Raw genomic sequence first — 15,557 nt, 5'->3', positions numbered from 1 at the left:
TGCAAAGGTATTGTGTTAATGGTCAAGTGGCCATTGGTATAAAAGTGTGTAAACGTATTGTGTTAATGGTCAAGTGACCATTGGTATAAAAAGTGTGTAAAAGTATTGTGTTAATGGTCAAGTGACCATTGGTATAAAAAGTGGCGTGTAAAGGTATAGTCGCCGGTTGAGCGATTAATGGTCAAGCGACTGGTAGAGCTAGGCTAAGCCCAAATCAAGTGAATGGTTTTTCCTGGCCCGGTCGCTTGATGAGCAAGAACATTTTTATTTTGGGAAGGCGATGTTGCTACTATACTTATACTTACTTCACATCGGTAATTTAACGTGTGCTCGTCCATCTCCGGTAGGCTTAATGTTCGTCTGTTTCTGTTTAACGTTGCGGCCATTTTATCCCACTCTCTTACTTGCATAATACATTATATGGATCTTTTAGTGAATTCTTCATACGTGTACATCCGATTTCATTTGTGTGATGTTTATTGGGAGGCAAATTATATTGAAATAATGTCATTAAACTAGTTAACTGAACTAATGGGTTGTTCTATCGTGCAGTCGTAAAATAAAAACTACATTACACTGTTTAATATTGCTCAGCATGTTCGTAGAAGTGTCTTATATTTTTTTGCTTGACGAACGTATAATTTTTTGATACTATATTTTATATCAACGACAATAATACAATATTATAAATTTAACAGAATGCTTAACATTATTTAAAAACAAATTTATGTTCATTGTATGCACATGTTTTAAGCTGTAATTGTAATTGATAATTAATGCTAATATTGCCATAATAGTTTGATAACAAGGAAAAATACTATAATGTGACATTGAAAGGATATTGTTATTATTGTTTGACAGGAATTTTGTGATATCGTTGAAATTTATACATAAATACAGGTTCATAAAAATACAATAATCCAAAAACGCCTTCGTCATTTTATAGCTACGTGACTTCCATTCAAATATTAACACTGAACGTGCACTAAGAATCATATACAGAATGTTTGAATGTTTACGATAAACTCATACTTGAAAATCAACGATTAATATTTATCGCTTTTTAATGTTGACTTTTGTGTTAATTTATTCACAGGCAATCGTTAAAGTCTTGTTAATTTTGACACGCGGTTAATATAAACAAGTTTAATTAAGTCTCTGAGCATTAAAGAAAAGGGAAACGATGACTTGTACAATATCGTCACGCCTCTTGTTATCTATTAAAGCTTACCAGCAGGTCGTGAACATGAATCTTTTTTTCACACAATTCCTAAAACTAGCATATGTTCCCACTTTATATTCTTTTTATTGTACATTGGATGCACATAATGCACAAAAAGAGAACCCGTCGTTGTGTGAAATGGGTGCTATTCCACATGCGGCCAGTGCAGCCCCCGACCACTTTGCGCATGAAAGAAGTGCGATTATTAGCTACACTGTCCGCTATAAAGTCACTCATGGTTTCTTGGTATCGTATGCGGACGGTATTTCTCATCATCCGAGTATACAAATGTAGAGGAATTTCTTGAGACACACCATTCTTGACGCGACTAATATGTGCAAATAGGAAGTGTAAATTTTATATTATATATGGGCGTTGAAGACGTTAATTTCCCTGAAATAAAGCGACAATGCTTAATTATCGAACTGATCTGTTAGTATGAACAGTTATTGTACATGTATCTTTTTTTTAACTCTATTTTTTAACATGTTTAACTGTTTCTTTACGGACTGGATTGTTTATATACATGTCAAAGGATATAGGTATAGAGATTTTTTAAAACTATTTCGCTTATGATTGCGTCATATTTCAATTATTGTTTAATCGCAAAAACTCGACATGAATTTCTTTTTAGTTAACCATGAATTATTTTATTTCATAAAACACCAAAATACAGATCAATTTGTATGCAGCATAGACCTGCTATTATGTGGTTATATAAGAATAATTATGAAGATTGGGTCACACTTAGCATCAATGTGCGTATGACGGATATCCATTTAAACAAAACAGTAAGGCGTTTATTTAAAACATTCGATGATGTTTTGCCTTTGACCTCACTATTCGTAACTTATCGTTTACAGAAGAAAGCGGTTCGAAAAAGCAACTGGACTCTCTCTGAAATAAATTCAATAACCATGAGTGTTTGTTAACTACACGAGTATTGATTAAATGCTGAATCGTATTCTATGTCAAATGTTTATGAAATGGCTTACATATTTTAAAAAATAAAATCAAACAATGCATTTTTGTATTTAACATTTTAAGTAAAATAATTCAATTAAAACATAAAAGTAGCAATGTGATTTTGATATACATGTACTACTAAGTTATCAAGAATAGAAAACATTTAACTTTCAAATAAATGTAAACTGGAGATCAGGTTGTTGTCAGCAGTCCTATCAATATTTACCATTACTCATGTCCCAAGGCAAAACTATAAATGTTAACATCTTTTCAAGAGTCCAATCCTATTTGATATCTTAAATTAATAAATTAAATGAGTTTAAACATTCAAAATTGATCATCAATATCGACGTGAGTAAATGAACGTCGAGTGTTAACTAACCAGCGACGTCGCGGAAACGTTTTACATAAGTAACCGCCTTATTTTCAACAGTGATTAACATGTTTTGCTCAATTTCTGCGTTTTGATTCATGACTATGGAGTTCTTAGGGAAATCAATAAGCTTGACGTCATTTTATTCGAAACGGATGCTAATAAAGGAACGGTTGTGGGAACAAATAAATAGGGGAACAGTGTTCAAGAGGAATCAGACACCAGCAACGCATTGAAAATACACTGACATTAAAACTCAAAACACGGTCTAAATAATTGGATATACAACTTTTAATTCCGTGGAATTTCATCACTCGACTGAAACAGGTAGGTTTATTTTAATTGTTATAAAATGTTGAAATGTGTTAAAATAGGGATTACATCAGGTCAATAAGAAATGTATTTCCTGTTTTAATGAGTTCTGAAGATATCATTTCTACGAAAAGTTGAACAAACCTCTTACAGCAACAATTTTTGTAAATCTTTCTACTAGCATACAGTAATGCTCTGATACAAGAACACAATGCAGATATCGAGAATTGAGAAGTAAACTATCTCAAAACAACAATATTGAATTTGATATGAACGTGTTTATTATTTTTTATGTGGGTCACACCGATTAAACATTTCGATAATTGATCTATCAAATGGTCATATTAAACTATATGTTATAATAAACGAATTTAAAAGCCGGTATTGAAGTATCGTTCGCGAACATGACATCATATATAAATATGGGCTCTTCTATAATGTATACATTTGTATTTACACATGTGTTTTTAATTTCCAGTCGACATATAAACAAAGGAATATACATCATGCAGCAGACACTATTTCTAGCGGTCTTCCTATCATTGAGTGCCCCTGCACCGACTCAAGGCCAGCTCCTTATGATGCCCTTGACTCCTCTACCGCCACCTATGGTCCCTGGTATCAATCTGCCCCTGATGCATATTAGCCCCGCACCGTGGCATCGAGGCGGCTCGTGGACAAGGGACAATGTTTTCGGTAAGGCGATTTAAATGTCGATTTTTCGGTGCTATTAAACCGCATGAGCAAAATCTCTATTGGTTACATAGCCAAGCAAATTGACGACGAAATGTTGATTGTTTGCATTTATGTTTTACAAGATCTGAAATTATTTGCAGTTCAAACGATACACAAATTTAATACGACTCATCAACTTGCCGCTAGATGTATGATCCCATCTTCAAGTCTATGCGTATATATAAAAAAAAAGGAAAAATAATGTTTGACTGTGTTATTTGTCTAAATGGCGATCAGCGAGCACCATATTTAAATGTGATTTAACAATGAAAAATATAGGAACGTGGTATAAAATTGTTTTCTCTCACTGTTAAAAATGTAATGGACAATTTCAAAATATTTGAATAAGGAACGTGACAGTCATAATTAGCTGAATACTGAATGCATGTGTGTGTTAAGTCATACACTTGTAATGCTATCCATTGAAAAACATATAGATTTGAAGTATACAGATTAGGTCGTTGCTTTCCAGATATTAAGTTTAAATTATTAAATTATTATTAAAACATTCGAACTTCATGAAGAAAACGGTTTGACGGTGATTGCAAAAAAGTGTCAATGAATTTTTTGCATAACATGTCGATGAACAGATATGAACAGTCACTTGAACGTAAGATTATCATCAATAATTCGACATTTAATCATATCATGTAAACGTTTCCTTTTTTTGATACTTCAATACAAACGTTAATAAATGGTCAAATGTAAGAAATTATTCCTTTCTTCAGGGAGCCCATTGTTTCCAGGAGGAATGACCAGTGGTCAGATGTGGTCAACAGGTCCGTTCTGGGGTCAGCAGTGGAGCACTTTTGGTCAGAACTGGCAGCGGCCAATGAGCAATCAGAACGGTCAATGGTTTGGTAGCGGACAAAACGGCTTTAATAGTCAGTTACCAGTTAACGGTCAGAATGGACAATTTTCACCAAATGAACTGAATGGACAATTGGCCGTTAATGGACAGAATGGACAATTTTCCTCAAATGGACTAAGTGGACAATTGTCAGTAAATGGACAAAATGGACAATTGATGGAACAGTCGCAACTTCTGCCTAATTCGTGGGCAATTAATGGTCAACAAAGCAACATCTTTAAAACAGCTGATAACTTTGTAAGTGATATCTATAAGAAGCGGTATGATAGTTAAAATATTATTCAGTAATTTCATTTAATAATATTCACGGTAAGCATCAATAAACAAATATGCAACAAGATGGGTTTTTGAATAATTGGTTTTGAAAATCAAAATACCAATAATCATCAGTTATTTTATAATACTTATTACAGGGCTCGGGAATGTCGAATGAAAACAGCGACCCCTGGGGAATGTACAAACACCTTGCCATGGATTCATCGATCGGGACCCAGTCAGCTTCCAGAAATCAGGGCGCCATTAACCAGCAGACGGGTTTTGACAACAGTTTCATTTCCGGTACCGACCAGACTAGTTGGACACCTATTGAAGGGTTTCGGAGTGGGGACCAGAACTTCAATAACGGATTTACGTCACCAACCGCAGGCTTTGCAACTACTTTCGGAGTAAACCTTCCGCGGACTGGTTAAATAGAACATGTCTGCCGTTTGCTAATTTGTGCACACTGAAAGAAATAATTCGATTTGTATTTAATATATACTTCCTTTGAATTTCGAAGTGTTTTGCTATATTTTTACCTCACATTGCTATCGTGTACATTTGCGTCTACCATATTTATTGTAATAACATATTTATTGCATTGTATCCTTATCCAAAACTTTATTGTTTACTTTTTTAGTCTTTTTTAAGCATCTTTTGCTAGCCGTATTCGTATTTTTTACATTTAGAAATGTCCACTATATTTATTTATATTGCATTGAATATAAATAAAAAATGAGTTTTTATATAATATTATATTTTTGTGTTCAATAAAAGAAACTTGGAAAGAAGAAAACTTTTATTTTAGCAAGTTTTATAGACGTGTAAGTTTTGTGTCGCCTAATATGCAAGATTATCGTTTCAAAAACTAACGTGCATTACAAAGTATTGATTATAGTGTGCAATTGCACTGGGTTAATCACATATGACAGCCTGATTCAAAGCCATCCTTTACAAAAATCAATGTCATATTTCAAATAAGGTATGTAAACTGCCAATTGTGAAATCGCTCAAACGTTCAGAGTAGAGTAACAGTTATAATGTGCATCGAATTTTATTCGCGCGAATGTGGTACGATTGTTAGAATATTACGTGTCTAAAAAATCTTCAATCGAAAGCAATAAAGGTGTCAAGTCTGAAAAGAAAACGGGTGGTTGCATGATGGTATGTTTGGATTAATGTGATTCTATATTTATTTCATATTTATGTCATTGTGTAACCATTCGACTTCGTCATGAATAGGAATGCCCGTTTCTAAAAATAGAATATTTGACACTGAATGTAAACAGACGACAACTGTCATCAGCGAAAACAATGGCGACAAAAAAAAGGAAAGGGAGCAAAAATTTTCGTTGTATGATTGTCTTATCCTCTGTAATTTGATGGCAGAAGATTGTGGATTAAACGGATTGAGCAACCATGAACTTCTTAAACACATATTTACTGAAGGTAACCAAATTCAGGGCCAAAACACCAACTTTGGGAAAAGGGCCACAGCCTTTTTTTTACGGAAAAATGTTTCTAGCAGATTTTGCAATTGCACCATTGAACATACAGTTGTTGCTGTACATTATTAAACGAGTAACTTTATACAAATATTTCAATCTAGCTTAAAGTAGTTGCAATAATCAAAAGTATAGTCTGATCCAAAAAGGTGCACATTCCCATTCTTTAATCTCATGAACTTAAAAATGGAAGATAATAATAATAAAATAACCATCAAAATCTTCATACCAATTTATTTGCTACATTTTAAACAATCAATGCTTATAGCATGTTAATTGTTTTATGAATGAAATAAATATATTTTATAACAGGAATAACAAGCCAAACAAAAAAGAAGATGTGGGCAAGAGTGTCAGACCTGTATAATGTCAAAGCAAGCAAGACGAGATCAGCTAACAAGCTTGAAAAAAAGTGGCTCAACCTAGTGGCCAAGCATCGCATTATCTACACGGATTACGTGAGAGACCGTGCACTGACTGGTAGTCATCAATTTATTGCAAAATGAGAAATAAAATATTTATATAACAAGGAAAAGAATATTATAAAGTGTAATGCTTTGTAATGCTTTACCTCTGAAATGAGTACCCAGTATTTTGTTCATATACATGTATGTCTTATATATCACTTTGAAAATGAAAGTCCTCTTCATGTAAAGTACATGTATCAACAAAATTGAGACTTATCATGTCATTTTTAACAATGTAGCCACTGTTTAATTTTGCTTTCAAGTAAAAACCTGTTGGTAATGACGTTTCAGTACACCTTCAAAAATTCAGTTGTTTGAATTAAGTCATTACCGTACACTGATAGTAGCAAGTTTAAAATTATACAAGAGTAAAACTCTGATTTAAGTTTGGAATAAATTCATAAATGTTATTATATAACTTTAACCACGCATCCATAAATTCTTGAATGAATTTTTTGATTTAAGGAGGAGGTTGTTTGCAAAAAAATCTCGACATCGTGACAGAGGCGATCATGAACGTCATAGGCATTGAGTCGCCTTCAATCGCTGGTGCTGCAGGTGTGGCACTTGACTCCAGCTTCAGTCAGTTGGAGTCTTTATCAGCTGTGTATGACACTTATTTATAATCTTTTAAGAAAAATGCAGATAAACAGTATACTACTGTTTTATCTTTTTTATATATGATTAGGCATTTAATGTTCATACTCATTAATGTAATATTCAAGACAAACTACAGAAAACACATGCACAATCATAGAACAAGTTCAGTTTTATCTATTTCTTGCTTAAAAACATCATACAAAAACAAGTGCAAAAAAAAAATCATACAAAACTGCATAACCAAGAATTATCTAAAATGCTTCATTGATTTTTATTAGCAAAATTATTTGTGCGCTTACATATACGCTTCATGAAACAAAAAAATTTCAGAGCAATACCTTCCCATGCACAATACTTGAAAGTGGTTGCAGGGCCAAGTCAAACGGTGGATTATGGTAGCAGGTATTACAAAAAATTATTTTCATAATAAAAGAAAACAAAAACAAAAAAGATAAATACATAATATCATCATATGTTTGGTGTATACAAATTATCATTTGCAGTCAAGTATTTTTTGACAATGCCTTTCAACATGTGATTGGTATTATAATTAACAAACATAATTTTAATCAAACTAAAGAATAACTCATTGTAAAAAAAATAAATACCAATGTTATCTTGTACAAAATATAGGGAAAATACTTTTTTTATCTTTTTGCTAATGTAAGGGGAAATACTCCTCCAGTCTTGTGTGAATGTAAGGGAGACAATTGAGAGTGTTGGGGAGCACCTGTTTGTTGACAAATAAATATCAGAAAACTCATCAGTGTTATATTAGATTTAACAATTGCTATATTCAATTTATAAAAATAACTTCAAGTTTCCGCTTGTTGATACTAAATTAAGTATATAATCCTAAGCACATTTATTTGTTCAGTCTAGTACATATGTCAAAGTATGACTAATGAATTCTCTTTGTCAGATGTCATTGCAGCTGTCACGGAAATGACCAACTTCAGGAGATGTCTATGGAGCAACTGAAAAGAAAAAAGATCATTCTGGAAATTAAGCTGTTAGCGCAAAGGCTGCAGTCACAATGAATGTTGTTTTTTAATGTTAACTTTTATTTTTGTTATCAAAATTCTTAGTCCATAAAAAAATTAAATACTTTTTAAAATAGCATTTGTTTTCATGAAAATTTAATACATTTTTTATACAGAAAACAAGTTTGAAAGCATGAAATGCGTAAATATTTATTATGTTTGAAAAAACTTTTACAGTATACAATAATATATAGACTCTTTTAAAAATCACATTTTTAAACACGCAGCCCATTCTGAATGTCATGGTAAGGTACTTTCTGCTGCATGTTATCTGGTATATCATCCCCAATCATTGGAATGTTCTTTTCAAATGTTATGCAAATCTCCACATGCCATGATAACTCTGTAAAAATGACATTACTTAACACTACATATAGCAGTGTATTATTATTATGTTGTTATTTCATTTCAAATAAATGTGATATATATAGCTATCAGCTATGTCTCTCGGCCCCAAAACCTGTATAATCAGCTATGTCTCATTCAGCACACATTTTATATACTTGTTTTGGCTTTAACAGATGTAAATGAACACACATTTTTAAGACTTGTTTTGGCTTTATCAGATGTAAATGAACACACATTTTTAAGACTTGTTTTGTCTTTATCAGATGTAAATGGACACACATTTTCAAGACTTGTTTTGTCTTTATCAGATGTAAATGGACACACATTTTTAATACTTGTTTTGTCTTTATCAGATGTAAATGGACACACATTTTTAAGACTTGTTTTGTCTTAATCAGATGTAAATAAACACACATTTTATAGACTTGTTTTGTCTTTATCAGATGTAAATGACACACATTTTTAAGACTTGTTTTGTCTTTATCAGATGTAAATGGACACACATTTTAAGACTTGTTTTGTCTTTATCAGATGTAAATGAACACACATTTTATAGACTTGTTTTGTCTTTATCAAATGTAAATGAACACACATTTTTAAGACTTGTTTTGTCTATGTCCATACCTTAGTTAAAATATGTTTGTGATACAAAATCCCTATATCAAAGCCCATTCTGTATGCCATGATAAGGTACTTCTTGCTGCATGTTGTCTGGTATATCATCCCCAATCATTGGAATGTTCATGTCTTTGCATATGTTATGCAACACTCCACATGCCACGATAACTCTGTAAAAATGACATTAATTAACACTACATATAAAAGTGTATTATGACTATGTTTTCATTTTATTTCAAATAAATGTGATGTTTATGTTAAATCATCATTTGTATCATTGTAAATTTGTAATAACCAAAGGATCACACCTTATAGATAACACTACATAGTGAACCATGCTATATTTATGGTATTGGTAATGATGATTAAGGTATACATAACTAAATAATGTTTTTTTTAATCATATCATTTGTTTACATTATTCAATGTTTTTTTGTTTTTTTTGGCAATACATTAATTACTTACTGGCAAGCCTTTTCAGGTTTCAAACGAATTTCGCCATGCAGCACTACCCATCTTCTGTTCAGTTGGCCTATTCCTCTTTCGACTTTTGATCTTATTTTGTGAGCTCTGTGACATCAAATATACATTTAATAAAATCCAGTAAAATTATTTTTCTGATCATACTTTTTAAATTACAATCATTGTGTGATATTATTGCACTAAATAAATACTTAATTTATTATTGCTTGTATTAAAACACCTCATTACATAAACATCTTATATTTTGCCATGGATTAAGTTTTTAACATACATACAAAAACACTCACCATAACCTGTTATTGTTTTATTTCACAATATATTTGAAATATGTTTTCGTGTTTTTCTAATAAATATTGTGAACAGTGAATATGAATCATCTTACTGTTTAATTAAAAACACCTTGTTATGTACCTGTTGTAGTTCACCTATGGGGCATTGGCTGGGTTTAAATAGGGAGTAAGCAACCACTGCTTGCATGGATAGCCACTGTCCCCAAGCAGATACTTGTGCTCACCAGCCACATGCCCACGCTCAAACAATTGAAATACCCCACTCTCCCTCAGAATCCGGCTGTCATGCGTTGACCCTGGCCACCGCGCAACTAAGTCGCTTAGACTGTCTTGACCATTGAATATCACCTAAAATTAAACAGTTGTGGTAGTTTGTGTGTCTTGAACATCCATTTTTTGCCAGTGATTCTATGTATTATTATTATTAGTTTATTACAGTCTCATCAGCATATATACAATCACAACATACAATAAAAACATAAGCATAATAATAAAATGCTGCCAATTGGAAGTATCGAGTTATAAGAAACTAGAACATTATATAACAAAGAATCGTCATACATTTATAGTGAAATGAAAGGGAGCTAACCCCTGAGTTCAAACTACAGAGACTGTAACATGAACTACAGAGTTACATCTCGTCCAAATACCATAAAGTTATATAGTCTCCACTTAAGTTTGGAAATCAGTTAAAAATAAAACAGCTTTGTACAATCTTAGAGTTTTGAGAGTAATTAACATATAGCATAGAAAAGTTTAAGACTATATAACATAATAAAAGTTTGATTATATCACTGTCAAATGCATCATTTTATAAAATAAGTTAAACACTGGAATCATAGATATTCAATTAAATCCTGTATACAGACACATGTGTGTATGTTGAAAATTGGAGAACAGTTAGACTTCTATATGTAAAAATAAAAGTATACAATTCATGAATTGTTATTTTTTACCTGGGTAATGATGGAATGATATCCCATTCTGTTTACATAAGCATCCTCATTGACATGCGAAGCTTGAATTTGGACTTGCGTGCCATCAACCACGCCAACAACATTGGGAAAGTTGGCTATGCCTTGGAAGTCCGTCTTCACCCTGGTTACATCATGCATGTTAATTGGGAATGAAATGTGTCTTGGCATTGTTTCCCTGTTAGCCAGCATCTCTGTGAATTGTGACACAGCTCTTGACACGGATGGCTGTGACAATTTAGGTATGTCTCCGTCATTAATTTGAAAGTCACCTGACGCAAAATAGCGTAGGGTGACAAGTATTTTCTCTAAAGCAGAGACATTTCTTTGGCCAAGTGTTCTTGACGATAAGCGATCAACGTATTCCTCGTTCAGCCGATCAATTCCATTCTTATCTAGACGATATCGTTGAACAACTTCCATGTTTGTGAGGTTTTCATAGGTATCGAGTCTTTCATTCATATCTACAAGTCAATAAATAAAAAAAGGTTTATATCCATATCATCTTACTTGTAAAACAAATACACAAATAATATTAAAAATATTGTGTAGTGTTCTCAGAAAACTGGGCATAATGCTTGTGAGTAAATTGTCATCCTAGATTAGCCTGTGCAGTCCGCACAGGCTTATCAGGGACGACAATTTCCGCTTTATGGAATTTTTCGTTAAATGATGTCTCTTCTTAGCGAACATTCAGTTTAGGCGGAAAGTGTCGTCCTGGATTAGCCTGTGCATAAATTTGAATATTATTATAAGTGGTGTGGATGCGATAGTGTTATTTTTCATCCGGGATTGAAATTTAGTGTAAGGGATGCATTGAATCAGTTATAAAACAAAGCCCTAAAATAGCTCAATACATTTCAATCTTGAAATGTATTTTTAATTTTCTTTTTCATTGAATGAATTTTCGTTTCGTTAACATTGAATGAAAATATTAATAAATTTAAGCATTCAAATTGAAAAAACACCTGCATATTTTGCAAATTGAAATGTCTTTGCATGTACACGTATATTGAAAACTCGTCTGTAGTGATAATGAGCGATACAAATCTAGCATTTTATGATACCATTAATCTACACATTTAATTTATTTAACGCAAGTATTTTATATCCCTATAATGACCAAACGCGATTGCTTGTTTTCATGATGATGTTTCGAACACTGCAGTAACGCACGATCTTTACACATTATAGCAGAGTTTACATTTGCAGGTACCCGTTAAATACGTTAATTGTGTAGCAGTAAATGTGTACAATATTTTAAATGTATAGTTATTAAACACTTTATTATTATGTTTAAACTGGCTAATATATATACTTAATAGTTCCTAGCTGTTATTCCATTTCGGACAAATGTCTATTTTTAAATATGTTCAAATATTTTGTTAAGTTTTTGACTTAATTTGTCGAGAGATGACATGGAGGTATCATAAATTGTGTTGAATGACCAGACACATGTGGTTTATGCAGAGACCCCATTCAGAGTCATACAAGTATAGGTCCCTGGGTTTATGACACATTGTTTTCTTAGTAATTGTCTGGACAGTATCTGATCATATCGAGATAATTGGTTTGTGATAAAGAAAGGGGCAATTAAACACTGGGTTAAAATGCTGAAACAAAGAGTGTCAAAATTGGTGTGAACAATTAAATAAAAAACATTAACATTTGTAAAGAGGATTTAGTTAATCTGTAACAAGGTAAGTTTTTACAGACAAATAGGTTCAAATCAGTTTCTATATGTTGATTACATAAAATCAATCAACTTGTTGTTTGTTTTCGTCCTTATTTGTGTTCGTTCATTGGATTCAATTTAATCTGAAAGAATTTAAATTTCTGAGAATTTTTTGTTCTTCAAAAGGGTCGCGAATATGTTTGTAACCTTATCACGATGCGCTTCATCAATGCAAACAATAGCAGAATGGCCGCAGTTTTGACGGCGAAAATTTGAGCATGCGCAAACGTGACTTCATTATCGGAATCCCCAAAACCTCTTATACACATGTTCATTTCATAGGTAATGAGTATAATGGCATAGCCATCCAATTACAAATTTAATATGAACAGTTCAACAAACAATATAAACAACGCTAGAATGACAATAACTAAAAATGGAAACCAAAACAATAACATCACGTTTTTTAAGAAATTCAGTATAAAACTTTAAAAGTGAAAATGGTTGTAAATTAACATGTGAAAACTTACACTTTCTCCAATTTAAGAATTGTTACCAATTTATAAATCTATAGTTTGATAAAATTATGAGCATTTAACTTGAATATTGCTGGGCCAAGTGTGAGGTTGAGCGCTCTATAACCAGGTTTTAACCCCCAATGCTTTGCATTGACCGTTCCAAGGCGGTGACCCCAGCTTTATTCATATTTTGTGTTTATGTTGGTTTGTATTGTGCTGTATTGTGCTGTTTGTCCTGTTTGGGCAATCGATCACTTGCCTTATATAAAGGACCAACTAATTGTTTTAATGAAAATTCAATACTGCTCCAGCAGCTGGAGTTTCACTTCTTTATATTGAAAGCACAAGAGATGATGTGCTTTTGAATCGTTATGTTTCTGTATACATTGGAAACGTTCTTTCAAAATTTTCCAAGATGTAAACAAAAGGATACGTTCGCCATATTTGTTGTGACGGAAATGTCTCTAAGGAGGTTTCGTCACTATATAGTTTCGTATTTTGTAAAATAGGAAAGAGAAGGTTTTGACAAAGTAATAAATTGTAGGATGATAATAACTGTAAACATATATTGTGGTGAATTTGTTCCCACATTTTAAATGCGTGTGTACACTTGTAAACGAGAGATGGATATTTATGTTACGTTAAATATTTACATATTAGTTGCTTTAACGTCATTTACAATGTAAACATTGTTTAACGATGTTAAATTTAACTTACCTGTTATGGTTTGACGTGAAATTTGAGCTTTGTTTTTTTATAAATCAACACAATGGCAGATACAAAATTTCTCTAAGAAAATTCTGTAAGTTTTAGACAGGTGTAGAGGTTTCTAACTTTCTTAGTAAAATTCGGCAACTCTTAGAAAATTCTAAGAAATAAGACTGTTTCTTAGACAAAAACTAAGAAAATATTACAGTTATAGTATAATACTTAGAAAAAACATGAATTCTTAGTGAATATTTTGTCTAAGAAAGTTTCAGAATACCGCCCCTGATCTCGCACTGTGAGTTCGTTTTAAAGCTAAAATCTATCGGTCAAAGTTGACTACAGCTATTAAAACAATCATCACGTTTGAATATAACATATAAAAATACTTCTATAAGTATATGAGGAATTTCACAAGACATTTATATATAATTTCATATACTGTGAATCGCAGCTCTATGTCGCCACTTAATGGTCACATTTATCATTTAGCATTAATATGACGATATGTCCCTTATCAATTACACTGTACGTATCATTTATGTTTTGTTGTGGATGTAAAGGTCAACGGCTAAGGTCGTAAGAACAAGTCATGGACACTAAAGTGAGACCAAGACGGACTGAGATTAAAAATGGGTATAGAATTAAAACGTACAAGTACGCATGCGGTAATCCTGCTGACATAGCTCTACACACAAAAATCACCAGAATTATAACGTGTCCGAGCAGACAAACAACGCTCGCCACAGAAAAATGGAAATGGGTACAGGGGATTAAATAACAAGTATTACAGACTGCAACAAATCTTATAAACCATATATTAAACAAATACATGCGAGCTAAACGTATGGGGATTGAGAAATAGTTAGTGAAGATGACCTGCTGATGAAGTACAATAGCGAGGTAGTTGCCATCTCTACAAGCTAAGTCGATCACTGGTAAGCTTTCACGATCACGTAGTTTTTTTTAATGATTTAATTGGATTGAGAAAAGTTAATAAAATTCTGTAAAAACCCGCTCTGTGTGCGTTAACTAATTTTTTTTAAATAAATGACATTTAAGTTTCCTTTATATATATATATATATATATATATATATATATATATATATATATATATATATATATATATATATATATATATATATATATTCTAGTTAGTTGTAGTTGAAATGTTTTAGTCTGCCTATTGTCCCAAAACACAATTCCTAAGGTGAATCTTTAAAATCCGCTTTTAAATTTTTACATTGGTTAGAAATGTTTACATTTAAGTTTCCACCAAAAAAGTTCTTAAATAAAAGTATTTCAAAGGAATACATGCTATGTATAAGAAAGTTATAATAATCATGGCCATTCCCTTGATCTGTCAGGCCATCGTGGCGAAATGAGAACAGACGACATAGAGTATCTCTGCCAGTCAGGTTTTTCTGAGGCGAACGTCCATTCTTTCACATTTACCATTCTGTTTTTTCTTGGCGGCTTCAATGGCGACTTAGGTCTGGCGTGCCTAGGAGTACAGTCTTGCTTAAACTAAACCAAGCCAGCTTTTGTCGTCTAGAACGGTTGCTGCTGTCATGTACTCTTTGGTCTTGTGCT

General features: G+C 32.4%; 2 protein-coding genes and 1 long non-coding RNA gene across 4 annotated transcripts; 1 reads left to right on the top strand and 2 right to left on the bottom strand.

Annotated features, from left to right (window-relative positions):
* The first annotated feature begins 6,030 nt into the window (after positions 1-6,030).
* LOC127851604 (uncharacterized) lies at positions 6,031-10,168 on the top strand. Of its 2 annotated transcripts, none has more exons than XM_052385435.1 (5): positions 6,031-6,186; positions 6,555-6,722; positions 7,178-7,316; positions 7,640-7,711; positions 8,232-10,168. In XM_052385435.1, the coding sequence occupies exons 1-5, from the start codon at positions 6,120-6,122 to the stop codon at positions 8,347-8,349; spliced, it is 564 nt and encodes a 187-aa protein (XP_052241395.1). In that variant the 5' UTR covers positions 6,031-6,119; the 3' UTR covers positions 8,350-10,168. The 2 variants fall into 2 exon arrangements, with proteins under 2 accessions (XP_052241395.1, XP_052241394.1); XM_052385434.1 differs by having other exon boundaries at positions 7,175-7,316.
* Positions 6,459-8,702, bottom strand: LOC127851605 (uncharacterized). The gene is made up of 2 exons (XR_008035840.1): positions 8,564-8,702; positions 6,459-8,286 (listed from the first exon to the last, which is right to left on the bottom strand). It is a non-coding gene; the product is annotated as an uncharacterized LOC127851605 (long non-coding RNA).
* Positions 10,169-10,226: 58 nt separating the features above from the next.
* Positions 10,227-11,527, bottom strand: LOC127851172 (putative nuclease HARBI1). Its single transcript, XM_052384794.1, has 2 exons — positions 11,048-11,527; positions 10,227-10,439 (listed from the first exon to the last, which is right to left on the bottom strand). The coding sequence occupies exons 1-2, from the start codon at positions 11,525-11,527 to the stop codon at positions 10,227-10,229; spliced, it is 693 nt and encodes a 230-aa protein (XP_052240754.1).
* Between the last annotated feature and the right edge of the window lie 4,030 nt (positions 11,528-15,557).

This window comes from Dreissena polymorpha, chromosome 11 (assembly GCF_020536995.1).
Source record: "Dreissena polymorpha isolate Duluth1 chromosome 11, UMN_Dpol_1.0, whole genome shotgun sequence".
Classification (NCBI taxonomy): domain Eukaryota; kingdom Metazoa; phylum Mollusca; class Bivalvia; order Myida; family Dreissenidae; genus Dreissena; species Dreissena polymorpha.
This window is presented reverse-complemented; position numbering and strand designations above follow the sequence as displayed.

Bases quoted from the DNA above. Each gene is read 5' to 3' on its own strand.
- LOC127851604 (XM_052385434.1), top strand. From the start codon at position 6,120: ATGGCAGAAGATTGTGGATTAAACGGATTGAGCAACCATGAACTTCTT. The intron at 6,187-6,554 runs GTAACCAAATTC...ATTTTATAACAG, and splicing joins TAAACACATATTTACTGAAG to GAATAACAAGCCAAACAAAA. The intron at 6,723-7,174 runs GTAGTCATCAAT...TTTTGATTTAAG, and splicing joins GAGAGACCGTGCACTGACTG to GAGGAGGTTGTTTGCAAAAA.
- LOC127851172 (XM_052384794.1), bottom strand. From the start codon at position 11,527: ATGAATGAAAGACTCGATACCTATGAAAACCTCACAAACATGGAAGTT. The intron at 10,440-11,047 runs GTAAAAAATAAC...GTTTAATTTTAG, and splicing joins ATCATTCCATCATTACCCAG to GTGATATTCAATGGTCAAGA.